Source organism: Tiliqua scincoides, chromosome 6 (assembly GCF_035046505.1).
Source record: "Tiliqua scincoides isolate rTilSci1 chromosome 6, rTilSci1.hap2, whole genome shotgun sequence".
NCBI classification, from domain to species: Eukaryota; Metazoa; Chordata; class Lepidosauria; order Squamata; family Scincidae; genus Tiliqua; species Tiliqua scincoides.
In genome coordinates this window covers 71237317-71260148 of record NC_089826.1, presented here as the reverse complement: position 1 = coordinate 71260148, position 22832 = coordinate 71237317, and the positions used below count along the sequence as shown (strand labels likewise).

At 40.9% G+C, this 22832-nt stretch overlaps 1 protein-coding gene across 3 annotated transcripts in view; it reads left to right on the top strand.

Annotated features, from left to right (window-relative positions):
* Window positions 1-22035, top strand: part of N4BP2 (NEDD4 binding protein 2) — a 39614-nt gene extending 17579 nt beyond the window's left edge. For all 3 annotated transcript variants that reach the window (XM_066631848.1, XM_066631846.1, XM_066631847.1), the window contains 13 exons: window positions 645-721; window positions 1764-1919; window positions 3143-5433; window positions 6537-6622; window positions 7104-7149; window positions 8527-8753; window positions 11330-11445; window positions 12339-12471; window positions 14190-14378; window positions 15653-15821; window positions 16269-16392; window positions 18976-19375; window positions 19448-22035. In XM_066631848.1, coding sequence (XP_066487945.1) covers window positions 645-721; window positions 1764-1919; window positions 3143-5433; window positions 6537-6622; window positions 7104-7149; window positions 8527-8753; window positions 11330-11445; window positions 12339-12471; window positions 14190-14378; window positions 15653-15821; window positions 16269-16392; window positions 18976-19021 — 3660 coding nt within the window. In that variant the 3' untranslated portion in view covers window positions 19022-19375; window positions 19448-22035. The remainder of the gene's footprint in view (window positions 1-644; window positions 722-1763; window positions 1920-3142; window positions 5434-6536; window positions 6623-7103; window positions 7150-8526; window positions 8754-11329; window positions 11446-12338; window positions 12472-14189; window positions 14379-15652; window positions 15822-16268; window positions 16393-18975; window positions 19376-19447) is intronic.
* Window positions 22036-22832: the final 797 nt, after the last annotated feature.

Here is a 22832-nt window from a genome sequence, read left to right as displayed (position 1 = left end):
TCATATTACTTTATCTAGCTGCCAAAGCAGCATAGTTGGGTAGACCTGGGGTCCGCATCAAGAAGCCTGATAGACCTGGGCTCCAAAGACTATTCTGTCAGCACCCTCCCCCTCTTCTGTCTGCTCCCATTGCCCCCCTCCCCCTTTGGGAAGAAACTTTGTAGTCCCTGATAAAATTCCTCTCAGAGGCCCTGCTTTCCAGGGGTTTATTCAGATGATACACGGGAAAGAACTGGAATGGTCTGGACCTTCGACACTCCTTCCATGTGAGGAGGGAGTGGGAAAGGAAGCATGCATGCTTCCAAAGTCCACTCTTGATCTTCCTGAGGTACAGTCATGCAGGTAAATATCTTCTGAACCAGAGTCCTAGTGTCTTGCGTTTGGAGAGACTGTGATTAGCTCCTGAAAGTGCTTGACAGGATTACATGTGTATTCTGTGAATTTTGATGATAGTAGAAAGCTTATATTTGCACATGTGTTTATGATAAGGGTACTTAAGTTGTGCTGTTTAGGGTAGATCTTGTATGTGTCGACTGGCATACAAGTCGAAATGATAATTAACTCAATGAATACATAGCCTATTTTTTTCTTGGTTAAAAAGAGATGGTGATGCCTGTTATGTGTTTTTTTACACTTCTGTTCAGTCGCAGCAACACAAATATAAAGTCATATTTCGTGAACCGGATACTTGGTGGAAATTTAAACCAAAGGAACTTGAAAGGTAAAAATATCTTGCATTATAGCACATATGAAATTTGTATTATGACGTTATTTCTGCTGGAAAGGAACCCAATAGGAGTGATGGCAAGCTCTTGTGGCACCTAAAGAGTAATCAGTTTATTTCACCATAGGTTTTCGCAGACTATAGTCCACTTGTTGAGATGCATGAAGAGGGCTGTAGTTCATGAAATTGGATGCTACACTAAATGTTTTAGTCTTTAGGGATTACTCATTTGCTGTTGCAAACTAACATGGCTGTGCCTCTGGAAGAGCAGATATTATTACTCTTGAGCAGTGGTTACAGTGAGGTGCTCCCAGGCTTTTGGTATCTGAAACCTGGGGCAGCTCCTTAACTCTATCAAAGCTCTTTAGTTCTCATTGTTGGTAAAGTAAAATGTTATGAACTATCCAGGTGCTACAGCTTATCTTCCATGTATAAGGTGGTGAGAAAAAATGTAACTAATTTCTGATGTCAGAATAGTACTTTGGTTTTTCCTGTTCCCTTTTTAGATTGATTTTAGTTTCATGCTCTCTGGTCCATTGCTCCTTGGTCTACTGAGAACTAAATGTGCTGTTGGCTGAAAATATCTTCCAGCCAATAATTGTTTCCAAAGCTGTAACAGAAGTGGTATAAAGTAGTATGGTTTGGATAAGAATAGTTCAGTGGATTCTCCCCTCCCACCATAGGGAAGTTGTCACTAAATAGTCACATAGAAATTGAAAGTAAAAGTTCTGTCTTCTAATCTCTGTTACTCACTTTGAAACTTTGAGTAATAAAAAAAGTACTTGAGAATAGTACTAAACAGCGATATTGGACTGTATGCTTTCAAATTACACAGATCTTTATTTGTTTTTCTATATAGAGCTAACAGTAGGGAAAGTATTCAGCACCTGCTCTAGGTTTGCAACGTTGCCTAGAACAACTTGGGGTATCTAAATGTTTAGCATGTGTCTCAAATGTATTAAGAAAAAATGTTCCATCTTATTGTATGCTTGGATTGTGGTCTTAGACTCTCAGTTACTTTGTTCTTTTTAATGTTTAGGCGAAATATTCATGGCGTATCTAAAGAAAAAATCAAAAGAATGTTGGAACGCTATGAACGTTGCCTGACGGTTCATTCAGTTTTGAATTCTTCAATCCCAGATGAATTGAAAAGTGCATCCTGTGATGAAGTTCTTCATGAGGAAAAGGGACAGGGGTAAAACTAATGTTATTTTTTCAGACATAAAATTTTAAATGTGAAAGTGGTTTTCAGGGAAGCTCAGCTAAGATTCTTCATCACAAATCTTCTCCAGATTTGCAGTTTATGAACCTGGATTCAAGTAGGGTAAAAAGGGTAGTGGGTGAGGTGTGGCCAGCGTGAACCAAATAAGCCGTTCACAATATCCTTCCAAATAATCTGCAGCGTGCTAGGATTCTTGGCAGAAAACTCATTGTGTAAAGGGTTCCCTGAAATTAGAAACTTTGAAAATCACTGATAGTATTGGGTTTTTTAAAATTAATACAGTGGAATAATTTTGGAAAAATGAGCGTATTTTCTGAATCAGTGCTTTTTTTACAGCTATACCAGCTTTGGAACAAGTTCCAGCTAGCATGAAGATTTGTATGCTAAACTTTTTGCAGAGCATAGCACATCAGAAGCTCCTTCCTTCTCTAGAATGAGCATTTCAGTCATGCAAAGCCTCCTTGTTTGGGTAGAACACTTCTTCTGGGAACATCCCATACATCCCAAAAATGTTAGGATGCAACCCCATGTTATATACTGTTGTTTAGAGAATCTTGGTACCCGAAAAAATATTTTTTCTTGAGAAATAATCATGGTTAAGAAGAAAGTTTAAGATTATGGAACAGTGCCAAAGAGCAAATAAACTGTTGTGGATGTCAGGTGGTCAGTAACAGCACAGCTACAAGACCTCTGGTACTGAATTGCTTCACATGCTTAAACATCCCTGTTCATTTCAATGGAAAGAAGAGATTCATACATTTCTTTGCATTCATAGATTAGTTTCCTCCATTTGATTGAATGGTGTAGCTTTCATGCCAAGTAGATCTGTATGTACTTCAGGACCAGCATGGATCTTGTTATGCTCTATTAATCCCATTTTTCCTGTCCCCTTCATTTTACTGTTCTTGTTTGCAGTTCTTGCTGCAACTACAAAAATAGTCCCACTCCATCCAGGGGAAATTTTTCAGTGTTTTCAGCCAGTCCATTTTTAAAACTTTGATCCTCATATCATATGAGGAATAAGTTGATTCACATTTCAAGATGTCTTACAAAAGAACCTTGATTTATAGAACCGGGTCTCTGCTCCAAAGAAATTATGGCCTATACAATTTAGCAGTGTGTAACAATATTTTAGCAGAGATAATGTGCATATTTTGAAAAAAAAAGATAACTTTATTCCACTTCTTGTCCTTTAGGGAGGAACATGAATCTTCTTATTATGGGGACAGTGAAGAACCTTTCGTATCAACTGAACCTTTGAAACATATAGAATTAAGTATTGATAAGTCTCTGTTAGACATAGTTGCACAGGAAGATCAGAGTCTTCAGAATGAAAAGACCGAGGTTGGATATAAATTATTAGAATATAATTCTGAGTGTAGTGTCCCTGTAGGTGATTTGGATATGTATACATCACCAAAGAAAGGCACAGTGAATCCTGTTCTTGTGACCCAACTAATTAAAACTGGTCTAATGGAGTCTGAGGAAAGCGCACATTCTTGTAAACACATCAGTGAAAATGTTCAGGAATACTATAACCAGGACTTGGAAGTTCAGGTTGATGTAAACCAATGTGACAAAGTACTAAAAGAAGCAGAATTAACAGAAAGAGATCACAAGAACGTGGTAGATTCCGATTTTGAGAAATCAGAGAGATTAAATTTTGTGGGAGACTGGCCAATAGAACAAACTATGGGGCAGAGGGTGAAAAGAGCTAGAAGGTTAGAAAAACTGACTATAAAGAATGATGACAAAGATGACAGATGCATAAAAATGCCCCCTCTTGATTCATTAAAGATTTTAGATGAAAATGAAAAATTGGACCTGACTGATAGTCATAAAGAGTTGCCACTTTATAAAAATAAGCAGGAAGAGAATAACCAGTCCTCTGTCTGTACAGCCAGTGTTGATAAGGATGAAGATACATCAGGATTGCTAATGCTAGGAGACTGGCCTATTCAAGACTCTTTAGAGCAAAGACAACACAAAGCAAAAAGAATGCCTAAGAGAAGCATTAGTGAATCCGAAGCAACTGGAAATAATCAGTGTGATAACAAGAATGTGCTGAGCACAGTGGCAGTTCTTCCTGAAACATCTCTAAGCACTAGAACACCATGTGTCTCATCAAAGGAGGAAAGTTTTCAGGGAGCTGAAATCTCAGCTTCTGAAATTCTTTGTGAGAAAAAGCCTATGCAGAATAAGAGAACACGCAAGCATCATAAATTAGCTCTGACATTTACCAATAACTTGGTGCTCAGCAAACCACAGGATCATTTGTCTCTGTTTAATTTTCTGGAAGAGAAACATGAGGCATGCAGCTCAGCAGAGGCAAGCAAGTGTTCACAGACTGAGCCCCAAGATTTCGCTCTCCTGTGGAGACTTGAAAGAAAAATAATTGTTTCTGAGGGTACGAAAGTGTTACATGGCAGATTAGATGGATTCATACCAAAAGGTGTAGATGATACATCTGCTTGTCCAAAAAGAGTACCCTTTAAAGTCACCTATGATAAAAGTACGTATGTGGAGGAAAGTGAACTTGTTTGTGTTGATGAATTGGAGAATCTGAATATTTTGTGCAAACTCTTCGGATCATTTTCATTTGATGCACTCAAGGATTTGTATGAAAGATGTAACAGGGACATTGACTGGGCTACAGGAATCTTGTTGGATTCTGCTGAAAAGATCTGCAAAGATGATGATGATGGATGTTTGCAGGATGCAGGGGCCCATTCACTTGGGAAGACTCTTGATTTCAAGACAAATGCTAACTTCAAAGAGAAACTTGCAGACTCGGAGGAAACTACCCAAGTACCTGGAACTTCTGCAGTTATTCAGGGCTCAGAAATAATGAATTTCTCTGTTGATGGTGGAGGTGATAAAAGTTTAGACTGTTCCTTGTCTGAGATAACTAACTTGTTAGTTACTGCTTCTCCTGTTCCTTCAGTTGAAAATGAAAATTTCAGCCATAATGTTCAAAAAACCCATGTAGAAGAACTGGATAGTGAGGAACTTCTCTTAAATACTATGAAAAAACAGACAAAAGAAATTACCCCTGTTCAGAACATGACCTTGCATAGTGAAATTGATTCACATATTCCTGTAACAGTCTCCAGTTATTCTAATGAAGGTCCAACCACTTTGAAACCTACTTTTGATGAGGATCTATCCAACAGTCCTTCAGAGAAGCTTCAAGAGTGGTCAGAAATAGAAGATACAGGTGCTCAGGAGCTATTAGCTGATCCAGTACTTCTGGATTACTCTGTGAGCAAGGAAAGCAAATTTGAAACCAGCAATTGTAAGCCAGCATTTTCAATTGCAGCAGAAAATGTAAATGGAAAAATGTCTAATCAAGACGATGATAGAACTAAGTTGTTAAACTCCAAACCTACATCAAAATCTGTGAACATAGATTGTCTGGAGCTGATCTTACCTCCTGAACTAGCCATTCAATTAAGTGAAATATTTGGCCCTGTTGGAGTCGATTCAGGTAATGTTAAAAATCTGTCTACGTTGGGGAAATTGGGAACTGATGTGATTATGTAGTTAGTGCAGTGTAGGAGGAGTTCAGAAATTCTGTATTCAGTTATGTCTTAGGTAGTTAAAGAGCAATGTTCTTTATGTATTTTAAAAGGGACTTCTTGCACATTCATCCCAGACCCTATTGGCTGCAGCCAGTTTACCCAGTAGTAGGATAGTGTGCAAGTTTGCCCTTTCTATGGCATTGTCTCCAGCTACCTTGCTTGAATGGTATTGGGGTTGGGAGCGGAATGAATTCAGTGCCTCAAGTGAGACTTCACCTTTGTCCTTTCTCAAATGTGTCCCAAGTTGTAACCCATTTACCTTGATTCAGTCGAACTTGGCCATGGAAAACTGAGCCGGTAAATATCTAATAGCAATACATCTCTAAGACCCAGTGTTTCCTCACTAGGTATTTCTGAGGTTTTTATCACATCTCAGGTTTTGTTGCTTATGCACTTGGTTTGTTTTAATTGCAGCTGTTTTTTATTATTTGTATTGACTCAGTTTTATCATTTCAAAACTCCTTTAACCCTTCATCCCTAAATGGAGAACATGAGATAGTTAAATAAATAATCCATACTTTGTATTCTGTTTCTTAATGTGACTGTGGAAACTGGCTTTTATGTGTTTTGGATAATTGGGTATGATTTCTTTTTTTTGTTTGTTCATTTTTTCACCTTTTTATACTGCCCTTCCTCCAAGGAGTTCAGGATGGTGTACATTATCCTTCCCCTCCTTTTTGTCCTCACAACGACCCTGTGAGGTAGGTGAAGCTGAGAGAGAGATTGAGCGAAGGTCACCCAGGAAGCTTCATGGCTGAGCAGGGATTTGAATCTGTATCTTGAGATTTCATTCACTTTGTTTTCTGTTCCACATACTCATTTATGAACTAGTCTCTCAAATGCCGTTCACTGAGAAGTCCCTGACTGAGTTAATTCAGGAAGTGATCGTTTCTGTGCTTTTTAAAAACACTTTATTAACTATGGTAGATATTTATAAAGAATAGTAGAGCTGGACTAATTTCACTTCATACAGTGCCTTTACCTCTATGTGTGTATATTTTTCCATAAGGATCGCTAAGTACTGAAGATTATGTGGTTCATATTGATCTGAATTTGGCCAAAGAAATTCACGAGAAATGGAAAGCATCTATTGTGGTTAGTTAACTTCTTTCTAAAAGCAAGTCTATGGTTGCAATTTTTATATAGTTTTTATTAATTTATATCAATATATTATGTGTTGATCACCATTAAAATCTTTCAGAATTTATAGAATAGATGAAACAGGAATGGCTAACAGATAATTTCCTATTTTGTGGGGTGGCTCATTTAAAATGTTTGTATGCTGTCTTTCAGTCAATTATTCCTTGGATGGTTTGCCATTGGGAAAATAAAACAACATGATTACAATAAACAGAGAATACTATTATGCAGTCTTTCTGGCTGCATTTGGCGTTTTATTGATGAAGACTACTATTCTAGCTTGTCACACTTGTTGTCACTCTTGAAAATTAATATTCAGTAGCCAAGATATCTTTGTAAAATATCCTGAATCTATTACTGTTTTGTATTTTATTTTGAGTTTCATTGATACACATTTGTATTTGTGGCTCACTAATGTTAAACTATTTTCATTTAGAAGCGACAGAGGACAGAAGAAAAATTGGATGAGCTGCTTTTAGAAGGTAAATATATGTTGTTTCTCTTGAACAGACTGTCCATTCCATTATTTGGAGTAGATGGAATATAACAGAGCAATCCAAACCTTCCCATGAGCCGGCACATGTGCCTTGTGCCAGTTCCCAAGTGTCGCGAAAGCATGTTTGTGGCTGCTCAAGAACAGGCTAGGCCAGAAGATAAGTTTGTGCCTGCATAGGGGGCTGGAGAGGGTGGCGGGAGGGTGGAACAGGTGGGGAGGCAGCGTTTTTGGGCAAGGGGAGGGCAGAATGGGAAGCAGATCAGTCCTGGGAGGGGGTGGGACAGGCTGTGGCTGCGCAGGCCAGAGCCTAACCCCTGGCCCCGGCCCGACAAACATTACATGAACCACTGAAATCTTTGCTGGTGAAATTGCGGGTGCAGATCCGAATAGCCCCTTAAGGCTAGCTGGTGCGCAACGTGTGCTAAGGGGAATAAAATCCCCTAATTGCGAGCTGTGCCTTGGCCCACACCTACCTTGCACTTATTCATCATGGGCCAGACAGCCTACCTGTTTCAGTGCAGCATTGTATTAGGATTGTATCCTAAGATGAGCAACTGGGGAAGTATAATCAAATCTTTGCTTAGCCATGGAGGTAGCAGTAGAGTCACTTGACCTCTAAACCTTAGCCACATAAAATTGTACAAGCTTAAAAAGTCATGTTTGTACTTCATTCTTCCTGCAAGGAACCTAGACAGTCATATATGGAATTGTCTTATTTTATTCTAACCACCATTGCTCTGCAAGAGAGGTTAAGCTGAGTAATAGCTCACCCAAGTAGGGCTGTCCCTAGAAAGGTATGGGTCCCAGGACGACTCATCCAGTACAGTGTCCCCATATAATAACCATATATATATATATGAGAGAGAGGGAGAGAGAGTGTGTAAAATAAGGCATTTTTTACTTATATAAGTGCCTCTTAGGAGAGATTTATCTCTTATTTGGTAAATGCAAGATCAACAGGGCTTCAGTCTGGGAACCTCATTAACATAACAACTCCTTCTCTGAGTGAAACTGGATACTAAGGTTAATCCTCTGAAAGATAAAAACAAGAGCCTGGGATTGAGCTTCTTTTTCTGTAGTGGTGTAACAGATAGTGTACTCTTTCATAATAAAGCAGATATTTAATAATGTTACATTGCCATCAAATTACATGATGCTTCACAAAAAAAGTATTTTGTTTGTGTTTATGAAGATTAAATGCACTGCTTGAGTTGGTGTCCTTGAAAAATGTTGATTGCCCCTTTAGAAACCTAAGGAAATGAAATGCATTTACATTTCCTTGGGTTCTTATTTCACCAAACTCGTCTCCTTATTCCCCCTCCCCTTTTTTTCTTAAACACTTTCAATGTTTGTCTTTCTGTAGATCCCACACTGTTCGAGCAGTTATGTCTGGATGATCTGGACAGTGCCCTTTCTCAACGTACAAACTGTCAAGAACAAATGACGGCAAGACTGCCTACTCACACACTGGCAGAAAACTCCAGAACATCAAATATTTTTCCTTTTATGGACCACTGGAATGCTCAAACACAGAAAGTGTCACTCAGGGCAATAATGTCTGAAGAAATAGCCTTACAAGAAAAAGAACTGGTATGAACATTGCCTCTTACCAAGATTGCTAATACTGTATTTCAGATCTGTATTGCAGTGAGAATGTAATTCCCCACATTTTGGGACATCCCATCTTTTTTACTATAGGTCCCAGACTTCTGCCCACCCCCACCCCCCCATGCTATGATAGGAGCAATTTTGTTAACATGCTATAATTGTGCAATCTAGAAGTTTTCCAGGGTGGGGTTGGCAGTCGGGGTGGCAGTTGCATCTGGTGTGCAAGTGTTCTGGGGGTAGCCTGATCATCCTAGCACCAGTAAGCTGGTAGGGATGAATTTAAAACTTGCAAATGGAAAGTGGGGCATGGTTCTGGACCAGTTGTGAAGCTGAAATATAGAACAGGATCAGACTGAAAAACTGGCGTTAAATCTAAAACAGTGGTTCCCAAACTATGGGCCAGGACCCACCAGTGGGACAGGACCCAATTTTTGGTGGGTCATGAAATGAACAAGTTGACAAGGGAAATATATTAAGCCCTGTAGAATCAGAAAGGAGCAGGACGTGCACGTTTACTAGTGTGCAGGTGACCATGCCTTGGTCCATGTCGAAGAGCAGGCTGAGGGGAACGTAATCAGAATGGTCCTGATCTGAACACAGGCCCCAACAAATTTTTAAGAAGGAAGTCCTCCTTTCCAAGCTGACAAGGAAAATGTATTGAGCCCTATGGAAAATGAAACTGAGCCACCTGTGCACATTTACTCATGAGTTGGCGAATATGCCTTGGCTCTTATCAAAGGCCAGGTGAAGGGGAACGCAAGGCCACCAGAAAAGTCCCAATCCGACAAATGTGGAGCTCAACAAATGCTCTCGAAGGCACCTCCACACCATAGCAAAAAGAGTAGAAACAGAGGCTTGAGAGGCTGGTAAAGTGAAACTACCATGCTGGGGATCATTAGAAAAGGTACTGAGAATAAGACGGCTAATAATATGCTGTTGTACAAATCTATGGTAAGGCCACTGGAGTATTGCATCCAGTTCTGGTCGGCACATCTCAAAAAGGATATAGTGGAAATGGAAAAGGTGCAAAAGAGAGCAACCAAAATGATTACTGGACTGGGGCACCTTCCTTACGAGCAAAGGCTTCAGCTTTTGGGGCTCTCCAGTCTAGAAAAGAGGCACCTGAGAGGGAACATGACTGAAACATACAAAATTATGCAGGGGTAGGTACAGTGGATAGAGAGATCTCTTTTCCCTCTCACACAACACCGGAACCAGGGGACATCTGCTAAAATTGAGTCTTGGGAGAGTTAGGACAGACCAAAGAAAGTATTTCTTTACCCAACGTGTAATTAGTGTTTGATACTCCTTACGACAGGAAGTAGTGATGGCATCTCGCCTAGATGCCTTTAAGAGGGAATTAGACAAATTTCTGGAGGAAAAGTCCATCACAGGTTATAGGTCATGATAGGTATGTGCAACCTCCTGATTTTAAAAGTGGGTTACCTCAGAATGCCAGATGCAGGGGAGGGCACCAGGACTCAGGTTGTGTCTGCTGTCTTATGTGCTCTCTGAAGCACTTGGTGGGCCACTGTGAGATACAGGAAGCTGGACTAGATGGGTCTTTAGCCTGATCCAGTGGGGCTCTTCTTATGTTCTTAACTTTTTATTAAGTTAGTCTCTGAAAACAAGTTGTGTCCTGATAGGATGTTGTTTTAAAAAGTGGGTCCCGGTGCTAAAAAGTTTGGGAACCACTGGTCTAAAACTAGTTTTGGAGCCAAAGTTCCTAGTATTTGGTTTTAGTAAACTCATAATATTTGAGATGGAGATAGACTTTAACAAATGACAGTTTGGTTAGTTGTACTGCAATAGCTAGTTGCTACTAAAAGTGTTAAATATATCCGTGTAGATTTATTTGTTTTTATTTTGCAGATCTATATCTTGATCATTCATTTTATTTTCAATATTACTTGGGTATAAATCTGAGAAGCCCAAGCGACTTTAAAAAAAAATGAGATTGAAGTTGTGTAACTTCTTTTGTTTTGATCACATACAGAGCATTTCAGTATTTTATCTATAAGAAGAGACCTAGGGGCAGACTGCATATGATATTTAAAGTGTTGTTAGCTCTAGGGTATGTGTGCATGTAGTTTCAGTTCAGTACCTTTATTGGCATACAGCATTTAGTTAATAACAACTGGATTGTGCACCCCCATGAACTGGGATCACAGCAGAGGGCTTAACCCTACCTATTCAATTGTCTAGTCCTGTGGTTTTCAAACTCTCAGGGAATTAGAGGACCGCAGTAAGTCCTTGGAGGGGAGGGGAAGGAGGTATTGGGGGCAGGGGGGAAGGCAGCGTTGCCCCCGCCCCTTAAGGGGGCAGAGGCCAAGGCTGTCAGGCTGGGGCATTGCAACGCCCCAGTTTGAATAGCTCTGGTGTAGTCCATGGCAGGAATCTCATTTATGAAGCTTTTTACAAAGCTTATATGATCTGAAACCAGTATTAGAACTGTGCAACTTAACTCTTTTTTTTCCATTGTGAGATTTGGCGACATTATTAGATAAGTTTTAAGATTTCTGGGTTCATAATTATGTGATCTTTACTTTCTGAATTAGAAACGTCCTTTCGTGGCTAGAAAAGACTGTGCTGCCAAACTGAAGGAAAAGCAACTTTTGGAGCTATTCCCAACCATTCATCCAAATTTCTTAATAGACATCTTCAAGGACTACAAGTGAGCTCCTCCTTTTATAAATGCATTATGATGCCAGTCTGTGGAACATGAATCTTCTGTTGGAAAAAGGCATTGCTACCAGTATAATTGTGGGAGTGGGCCATAGATCCCATGGTATAGCACCTGCTTTGCATGCAGAAGGTCCCAGTTTCCATCCCTGGTAGGGCCTGGAATGAGTGCCTGCCTGAATCCCAGTTCATGTAAACAATATTGAACTACAGAGAACTATGGCCTGACTCAATAAAAGGCAGCTTTATATGTTCATGTAGAACAGGGGTGTCCAAAGTTTTTGGCAGGAGGGCCACATCATCTCTCTGACACTGTGCCGGGGGGGGGGGGGAAGAATTAATTTACATTTAAAATTTGAATAAATTTACATAAGTTTACCTAAATTAATATACTAGAGGTGGAACTTATATGAATGAATGAAGGTCTTGCAATTGCTCGAGGCCTATAAAAGGCCTTGCACAAAGCAAGGCTGGCCTTTCCTTTGCTGCTGCTACTGCATCACAGACGTGAAACAGCAAGTAGTGGAGGAAGCCCTCATTCCACAGCTCACGCGAGAGGTCAAACAGTCACCCTCACGCTGAGAGCAGCTATGTCGGGCCAGTGCGGGCTCCAACAAATCTCTGGAGGGCCAGAGGCTCATTGGAGACTGGGGGCTCCCTGAGGGCCGCATTGAGAGGCCTCGAGGGCCGCATGTGGCCCCAGGGCCGGGGTTTGGGCACCCCTGATGTAGAATACTACTAATACATGCCTTGGCCTTTTGGACTCAGAAATTGAAGATCCTTAGAATGGAAGTTTCTCTCTCAGCTATAGCGACATATTGCTGTTTTGTTCTGTGTTTCTTGTGTTCCAGATTATTCAGTGTGCTTTTGTTTTATTTGCTGCAGTTATTCTTTGGAACAAACTGTCCAGTTTTTGAACAGCGTTCTGGAGGCAGACCCAGTACAAACAGTTGTAGCCAAAGAAACTACTCAGGGTGCTTCTCTCCCAAATAGTGCTTCAAAGACCCGTGAGAAAAAGGTAGAAGCAGTTTTGCTCAGTAACCACAAATTTTGTGAAATCTTTATGGGTTTTGTAGTAGTTGTGGGGTTTTTATTATGTTTATATTTTTATTTCCTGGTTATAATTTCACTTTTGCCATGAATTCTCACTAAGTGGTCTAAGGCTAGCCCCTTCCTCTCAACTCCATGGCTGCAGTGTAAGGATGATGCATACTTTACAATCTATAGAGTATTTTACATCCAAGTTACAGATTAACTACTCTAAATCTAAAATCATGGTGTTTGCCAACAATTGGAAACCATTTAAATGGTCATTTATGGGCAACAAAATGGAACAGGTAAAGACATTCAGATATCTAGGCATTAATTTCCACTATAAGCATTTGTGGGTTTCTCATCGTAATGCAGTCCTAAATGCATCAAAAATCTCATCCCTTGCAATTTCCCGTTTTTTTTTTAGCCAGGGTAACAGATACGTCCCGGCTGCTTTAGAGGTATTCAAGGTTAAGGTACTTTCGCAAGTTCTTTATGGCTGTCCAATCTGGCATAAGGCCTTGAATCATTCAACTGAGAGCATACAGGCCTCCTTCCTTCGGAGGATCTTGGGTTTTCCCAGATGTGTTCCATACTCTGCTATGTGTCTTGAAGTGGGTTTTATTAGACTCAGAACATTGGCTTGGTTGAGATCAGTAAAATTTTGGCTTGCAATCCTCTTCAGTGCTGCCCCATATGGGCTAATGGCTGATTAGCCAGCTTCTGGCTGATCATATGGGCTAATGGCTGATTAACCAGCTTCTGGCTGATTCAGTACTGCCTGTGGAGGTTGCGGATTTACTCACCAAGCTTAAATCGATAGGACTAGACACAGCAAGCCTGGGTATGATTGGTTTAAGCGAAGCCTACAGGACTATCAAGGAAAGATTGCTCGGTATTGAGCGTCAAGAGCTACTCTGTGCAGCTAACACCATTTGCTCCCCTCTCCATCTGCACATCCCAGTCAGCTTTGGGAAGCCGGCTTCTTTCCTTTATCATCTGCAGTGCCCACAGGCTCGCAGAGCATTCTCCCTTGCGAGATACAATGCCTTTCCATCAGCTCTGCTAGCGGGCAGGTTTAGTGGCATTCCCTACTCAGAAAGAAGTTGTACCTGTGACAAGAATTGTGTGGAGACATTACATCATATATTTTTTTACTGCCCACTCCATGATACCCTTCGTAAGATCTATCTGGCTCCACTGCTGAACAAAATGCAGGACTGGGAGGATTCATTTAAATTACAAACTCTTCTTTCCATAGAGGAAACTGACTCTCTTGACAAGGTTGCCAACTTTGTTTCTGGGATCCTGGCAGGACGGAATTCTGGGTCTTCCGCTATATTATGGTGAATGGGGGGAGGGGGTATTGGATGATTACGAGTGTTTTATTTTATTGTGTGTGTGTTCTGAATGTTTAATGTTTGGTTGTTGTTTCGTATTTCCATTATCTATGCCAATAAAGGTCTTATGGATGTATGCATACTTTACAGGTTTGTTGCAAGGGCAACAACAAGAGAATACATGTGAGGTACTTTGCACACTCAGAAAGCACTATTTAAGTGCATGTATTTCTTATATATGAATGAATGTCTCTTGGCTGTAATGAACTAAGCAAACAGCTTTGTTTTGGGAAGTTATCCCACAGTATAGAATCTAATTAGATTTTTAACTTTGTCCTACATATGTATCTCTTATGAATTACAGGCCAAAAAGTCTAAGGAGCCAGAAGAAATGTTCAGTGAGAAGATGTTTCAAGATTTTGAATACCCAGAATATGATGACTTCAGAGCAGAGGCTTTTCTTCACCAGAAGCATAAGCAAGAGTGTCTGAGAAAAGCTGGGGAGGCATATCGTATGGGAATGAAGCCTGTGGCAGCATTCTATGTACAACAGGTATGTTGTACGTGTTTAAGCAATAATTGCATCATGTTTGATTTAAGGCAGGGCTGAACGAACCCCGATCTGGCGTTTGGCTGAATCCTTCCCTCCTGTGACTTGCACTTCTAGTTCCAGAGCGGTGCTGGGATGTGCCAACCAGTCTTATGTTTCCAGAAATCCAGGCCCGATGCCCACTGGGGCATTGCACCATAGATACAACTGGCTGGAGCGTCCCCTGATCAGGGGACATGAAGCCCCGCAGTGCTGCAGAATTTAGAGTGCCAGTTGCACTGGGGAATGCATTCCCGGCATGCAGTGGTCGGCACTTTGAGCACCACTGCTGTAAGGGATGAAAATTTGGAATGTTTGTGTTTGCTTATGGAGCCACAGGGCATCCATTCTGATATGAGCTCAGACATATTGTAAAAATCCCTACGGGGATTTAAATTGCCTGCCTATGTAAACCGTCTTGAATAAAGTCTAAGGAGAAATCTGAGGACCAAGAAAGGCAGTATAGAAATACCTGTACTACTACTACTACTACTACTACTACTACTACTACTACTACTACTACTATTATTATTATTATTATTATTATGCTAATCACATATGAATTTAACTAAGGCCTTAACAGATTGTGAATTTTCATGGGGTCCTCATTTTGAATCAGTGTAGCATAGCTAGTAGACTACATGCAGAGATCCAGATTAAGAAATGCTTCTCGGTGAGTAAGCAGAAGCATTAATTTTTGAAATACAACTGGCCCTCAGCATTTGTGGTTGTTCTATTCCTGGAACCAGTGCAGATGCCAAAACCCATGGGTAAGCGGATTGGGGCTTTATTTGACCTCCAGATGCAACTGTAAGAAATTTCCAGTCACATCCGGAGACTTTCTGAAGCCTGGAGAGGCTGCACGCAAGTTGGATGTTGTTTTTAAACTATGCTTTTTTAGTTGGCATCCTCAGAGGTTATTATTTTATTCTCTACCAAAAGTATTATTTCTGCTAGGAATCACAAAAAAGTTTACTTTCCTCTCTTTTCCTTCCTACCCTGATCTCTATTCCTACTTCACACAGTGTCATTGTTGACTACATCTTCCTGAAGCTCATCTAGTCATGCCTGTCTAGTCATGCCTGTTTTGTCAAGTGCAATCAAAATATAAAGCTTATTGTCTTCAGGCATTGAAATGGTAGAGCTCCCTCGTTCTCATTTCATTTTGAGGCCTGATAGCCAGTGTAGTGCTTGGGTTGCCCTTCATGATTTTACAGTTGATGCGTGTTTGAATAAAGGGTCGCCTTCATGAACAGAAGATGAAAGAAGCAAACCATGATGCTGCTGTGCAAATCTTTGAGAAAGTGAATGCCTCCTTGCTGCCTGAAAATGTTTTGGACTTACATGGTCTTCATGTGGATGAAGCTTTGGATCATCTATGCAGAGTACTGCATGAGAAAACAGAAGGTACAAGAATACCTCTTTGTATACCTTAATTATTCTGGATTTGTATACATGGACTGAAATAGATGAATTCACTCCTGGCAAGTTGTCTTGTGAGTTTTTCATGTTGGAGGAGGGAAATGTCATGGAACTGCTGCATGTGGGAAGGTGCGATAGCTCAGTGCGTACAGCTTTCATGCAGAAAACTCTAGGTTCATTTCCTGGTGTCCCCAATTTAAAAACATTTCGAGGATCAGGATGATGACCAAGCTGCTGCCAGTCAGCAGATAATGCCAAGCTAACTGGACCAGTGGATTGCCTAAGGCAGCTTTGTACATTCATGTAAAGCAATGAAGAATATTTCAAAATCATCATGTTGAATGCGTTCAGAAATGCACACTTTAAAAAGGCTCTTAAACATTGAGTATATGAAGAAAGAACATTGTGACCATTATCATTCCTGTGTAACAGAGTACAACCAGGCTGGTGGTAAGCCGTATCTCTGCGTGATCACAGGAAAGGGAAACCATAGCCAGGGACGGGTTGCTCGCATCAAACCGGCAGTCATGAAATACCTCACAAGCCACAAATTCAGGTGAGTTGTGAATATACTGTGACTGAAAATTTGCAATCTGCATTTAACCAGTTAAAAAACTGGTGGTTACTTCCTAGAAAGGGTAGAAGACAATGGCTTGACTTCTACAAAGCTGCTCCCACATACATAGTGCTAGGCCTGAAGCATGCAACCTCTGTTTTCCATGGAACTTCTATATAGGATCCTAGACTCTGCAGCAAGAACAGAGCAAGAGTATACAACTCAGCCCATTGTTATATTATGATGTAGGTTGGTCAGGTCTTGGTGATGGTTGGTATTTTTCTTTTAACTTGCGAAAAATGAGCATGGAAGAAGTGAGGGAAAAGGGTTAATAATGAGCTTCAGGAAGAAAGGTGAAGTTGAGGGTGAGGAGTAGAAGAATAGAGAATTTGGGCATAGCACCATTTACAGTTGGTAATTTAGGTTCATTTTTCTCTCTCTCCCATAGCTCTTTTAAGCTAACCTAAACACATAAGAACATAAGAACAGCCCCACTGGATCAGGCCATAGGCCCATCTAGTCCAGCTTCCTGTATCTCACAACGGCCCACCAAATGCCCCAGGGAGCACACCAGATAACAAGAGACCTCATCCTGGTGCTCTCCCCTACATCTGGCATTCTGACTTAACCCATTCCTAAAATTAGGAGGTTGCACATACACATCATGGCTTGTACCCCATAATGGATTTTTCCTCCAGAAACTCGTCCAATCCCCTTTTAAAGGCGTCTAGGCTAGACGCCAGCACCACATCCTGTGGCAAGGAGTTCCACAGACCAACCACGCGCTGAGTAAAGAAATATTTTCTTTTGTCTGTCCTAACCCGCCCAACACTCAATTTTAGTGGATGTCCCCTGGTTCTGGTATTATGTGAGAGTGTAAAGAGCATCTCCCTATCCACTCTGTCCATCCCCTGCATAATTTTGTATGTCTCAATCATGTCCCCCCTCAAGCGTCTCTTTTCTAGGCTGAAGAGGCCCAAACGCCGTAGCCTTTCCTCATAAGGAAGGTGCCCCAGCCCCGTAATCATCTTAGTCGCTCTCTTTTGCACCTTTTCCATTTCCACTATGTCTTTTTTGAGATGAGGCGACCAGAACTGGACACAATACTCCAGGTGTGGCCTTACCATAGATTTGTACAACGGCATTATAATACTAACCGTTTTGTTCTCAATACCTTTCCTAATGATCCCAAGCATAGAATTGGCCTTCTTCACTGCCACCGCACATTGGGTTGACACTTTCATCGACCTGTCCACCACCACCCCAAGATCTCTCTCCTGATCTGTCACTGACAGCTCAGAACCCATCAGCCTATATGTGAAGTTTTGATTTTTTGCCGCAATGTGCATGACTTTACACTTACTGACATTGAAGCGCATCTGCCATTTTGCTGCCCATTCTGCCAGTCTGGAGAGATCCTTCTGGAGCTCCTCACAATCACTTCTGGTCTTTACCACTCGGAAAAGTTTGGTGTCGTCTGCAAACTTAGCCACTTCACTGCTCAACCCTGTCTCCAGGTCATTTATGAAGAGGTTGAAAAGCACCGGTCCTAGGACAAATCCTTGGGGCACACCGCTTTTCACCTCTCTCCATTGTGAAAATTGCCCATTGACACCCACTCTCTGCTTCCTGGCCTCCAACCAGTTCTCAATCCACGAGAGGACCTGTCCTCTAATTCCCTGACTGTGGAGTTTTTTCAGTAGCCTTTGGTGAGGGACCGTGTCAAACGCCTTCTGAAAGTCCAGATATATAATGTCCACGGGTTCTCCCGCATCCACATGCCTGTTGACCTTTTCAAAGAATTCTATAAGGTTTGTGAGGCAAGACTTACCCTTACAGAAGCCATGCTGACTCTCCCTCAGCAAGGCCTGTTCGTCTATGTGTTTTGAACACATCCCAGCTTGCTCTTGTCTTTACTGAACAAAGTTTTGTCCCCTCTGAATAATAAACATCATGCCCCTCCCCCAATGCCATGTTGCAATCTGCTTTTGAAAGTTCCTTTAATTTTCAAAAGCAGCTTGCCGTGTGACATGGGCGTGTGTGTGCTCCTGTTCAAGAAACGCTAACCCCCCAATCTCCTTTGGGTGCATAACAACCAGCTGATTTGAACCCCAGACCCATCCCATCACTTCATATAAATAAAAACTAGGACTTTTAAAGAATGTGTGAGCTCTACCTTTCTTGTAGCCAGCCTAAAAGCTTTTGGTTGAATCCTGAGATGTGCTTCTGCATGAGAGAGGCAAATCTTGCACACTTTAGAGCTGTGTTACACTTCACACTAGAACAAGACACAAAAAAGCAAAACTCATCCCAAGAGTTGTTTTGCATGCACAACCTTTCTTTTTCATGCAAAATACTATAAAACATACATGTATAACTGTGAAAGTGCTTGTCCAAGCGCTTTTTAGAACAATGGTATTGCTGAACTTCCTTCTGCTTGTAGTCTTTGGATCCATCGTTTTATTTTTAAAAATGTATACCTCGCCATTTCCCTTAATTTTAAGGTGCCCGAGGCAATGTGTTTTGCTTATTCTGTGATTGCTCATGCTTTTCTCTTTGAAACTAAATCTCCTTATTCCACAGGTTCACGGAAGTGCAGTCAGGCTGCTTGAAAGTAATGCTGAAGTAAAGAGTGTGGCCGAGAGGACTGTGAAAGTTAGCATTACTCAGATACAAGCAACTTCAACATATAGTAGAATTATTGTCCTACATTTAAAAAAAGAAAGGAGTATTTTACTGGACATTTTAAAACTTATTTTTAGCCTGTATTTTTGTCAGCATGTCCTCCCATCCCTCTGAAACTCTGAATGGAATTTCTTTTTGTTTTTAAGGGAAATACTTTTATAGCGCTTTTTCTATCAAGCGGTACATGTTAAGAGTGCATCTATACAAGAAATGAGCTTTCAAAGGGAAGCTAAGGCTCTGTTTTGAAGTCCCCTGCCCTCCTCAGACTTAGAACATTCATGGATGTCTTCCACACTATGTTTTTTAACTCTTCCCCTTCTGTATATGCATTTAAAAAAACAAAACACTGTTTACAGTGTATGCTTTTAAGATTTAAAGTTGAGGTTATTTAAAAAAAAAAAATTGAGGGGGTGTGACACAATGGATCTTGTAATGAGAGTGAACAGTGTTTCCGTATAGGATTCCTTTACAAATAACACCTGTTGGATAGAACTTTGTTGTGAAAGGATCTTGTCCCTAGTTCATCTAGGAACCTCACACTTTAATGAAGAGTCATTTCTAATGCCTAATTATTCAGATACCCTTGGGATCTGTGGAATCATTAAAGGACCCTACTGTTGTGATTATCATATGGTTTTCCTTGCATTCACAAAATGCAAAATGAAACCATGTTCTATGGATTTTTAATGCACACACGCACAGCTAGATGTGAGAAGGGCCTTGATTGTTCACTTCAGTAATTGGGTACAGCTCCATGGATATGAGGATATGTACACATTGCTATTGTCAGCATTGAAATACACAAGGATGGGCCCTGTCCAACTGAGCTCTTTTTGTGTATTATAATCCCTCTATGTGCACCAGAGCCACTGGTGCACATAGCCATTGGTGCTTTTGTCTCAAATTCTCCAGAGGGGAAATGTATAAGTGAGTAATCTCCAATCAGTCTACAGAAAAACTTTATATAAACTCTTCTGCAAATGGATGCTGTGTAACAGCTTACTAGTTCTAGGAAGCCTCAAGTGTTGTTAACAGCTATGCAGCTAGGACCATTCCCTGACGGCAGCTGTTTTCTATCATAGTTCTGCTGATGAAAGGAGCTAAATCAGCTGCGCTTATCCTGGTCATGGGGCTGTTAAAGCATACATACAAGTCAGGAGTCAGAAAACCAAAGCACAGTAATGAGTGTATGCATGATTCTAGTCCCATCTGAAAGTCTCATTGATGCTCTAGCAATTATTTTGTGTGAATTCATTGCTTGGGAATAAGGGGTTATTAACGTCAGTGCATTTTTAAATACATTTTCAAATAGCAAATCAGCATGATAGTGGTTCTTAAAGTTAAACAGGCAGAATTGTTTTGGTGTTATTCAGTGCCTCTGTGCCAAGCAAACTTTTAGGGAACATTTTTAAAAACAGTGATGGGAGCAATTTATTTTCATAAAGAAAAATGAATATGCAATTAATGTATACATTTCTTCTTTAAAAATGCCCTTTAAAAGATACAGTTTTGTTTTAATTCATGGAACTTTCAGAACAATTTCAGGTTGCATGCCAGGAATCATGTAAATGAGCAAACATGATATATTTTTCATACCCTTAAAGTAGCATTTCAGTAAAATTTGAAGTTTTCTTTCTCCAAAGTAGATATCTTTTTTTTACACACAGTACAACAAATTTGCACAGGTATGTCATGTGCACAAATTAATAATCGGACATTTTTGTGCATCTGTAACTATAAGTAAGGGATAAGCTTGCATGCACGCACAGTACCCATTCTTTCACCAATTACTGATTGCAGTGACCTCAGATGAATTTTGTCAACATTGAAAAGGCATTCAGTTGTTTGATACAATTATTCACATTGTTTTGATATCCTGATCTTCAAGAGAGATCTATGAGCAGAACAAATTTCTACAATTAGATCTTAACCTACTCCCATGAGTGCAAAAAGGCTGTGGGTCAGGGGAAAGAGGAAACTCATCCAGTATTTAGGGTGAGTTCACAGTGTGTGGGTTCTGAGTAACAACTGACAAGTCGCCATTGTACTTGCTGCCCAGGCACCAGCTGTGATGGTGTCATGGCAGCATTGATGACATCTTAGAAAGGAAAGGAACATGGTCAAGAGATGGTGCATAACTTTTATGGTTTTCACTGGATCAGATCTCCTATATATGTATTCTGCTAAAGTGGAAATCTGTGCTAACCAATGTAACCTTTCTTTTAGGTAACAATATTAAGAAAGATTGCCTGGCAGTAGAGGTGGCAGAATAGATATCCTAATTGCTTTTTGGTTCATGGGTGTGTTGGAATTATGGTGGTAAAGCAATATTTTTCCTTTGTTATTATACACCAAGCATTTTAAGTATGCATGTAACACAGCGGCTTAGTTTTTTTGCCTCCTGTATGTGTGTCTACAACCAAAGAAGCTTCTTCCACTATTGAAACCATTGGCAAAGCAAGAGGTACATTTTCCAACCTTGATGTTCACCAGAATGTTGGTTTTCATCAAAACACTTATTCAGGCATCTAATGCAATGCATCTAATGCTTCACACATTATCAGTGTTGCTGTATGACTATCATATCTGTGTGATCGGTCTGTTTTGTTTCATGTGCATGTCATGGTACACTACAAATGGCTGTAGTTCCCCATCTCGTGTACAGCATGCCAGAATAAGTACATAAGTGATGGTGTATGCACATGGAAGTATGATAACTATGTATGAAAAACATTGCGTGGAGGGCCCTGACAGCCCAATTCTGAGCTCCCGTGACGTGCAGCTGCAGTGGCACCGAAAATGGCTACCGCCACATCCTGCACTCCCACAGCAGCTGCGGGCGGCACCTTGGGAGAAGGGGATTTTCATCCCCTTCTCCTGGGTAAAGGGAGTAGCCCCACAATGGGCTACTATGCTATGAAGTAAGAGCCGTCGAGTTGCTCTACCTGTCCCGCCTCCCTCCCTGCTCCCTCCCCCTGGCACGCCTCCCGCTGCCCTCTCCCTGTCGTGCCTTCCCCCTCCCCCCTGCCCTCTGCCTGCCTCCCTCCTCCCCAGAATGCCTCCTTCCCCTGCCTCTGCTTTCCTCTCCACAGCTTGGTGGTCCATGCAACCGCAGAGTGACGGAGGCCGGGCACTAGCCCAGCACCGGCCAGCACTGGGCTACACAGGTGCTCCGCCGGTGTTAGAGCTCGCAAACATACCTTATGGCATGTTTGCAACAGTGCGCCGGCGGTAAGCCAGCACATTGAACTCGGGGTTGGGCTCTGAGTAAGCTATCTGGTAATGCCCAGATGTATACGCAGTGGGTAATTTTCTTTTGGACTGGTGATAAATTTTGTGTGTTTGTATTCATTTCTAAGTGGTATGCCTTTATGCATACAGTATTCTGCTCACTTCATTGGACTAACTCCAGAGATGGGGTTGCTCAGTTGTATCCTGTTTTTCCTCTAAAATTCTAGCAGATTAGAATTCAGAGATAACTGTGTGGGAGATCTTTTTCTTTCTGTAGACATTTTTAAAAGTTCAATTTATTTAAGAAATTAAAGCTATAAATCTGAAAATAATTGCTGTAAAGATACTAAGAAAGGACTGTGCTTAAATGTTTCAGTTGCATGTCCCAAATTGTTTCTATTAAATAGTTTACTAAGCTTAATTAAAAGCACTGTTAACATGGAAAGTCAAATGGAAACAAAGGAAAACTATAACTTCTGTGTGCCCATTTCTTAAATTGACATCAGTTATCCACCTAAGAAGTA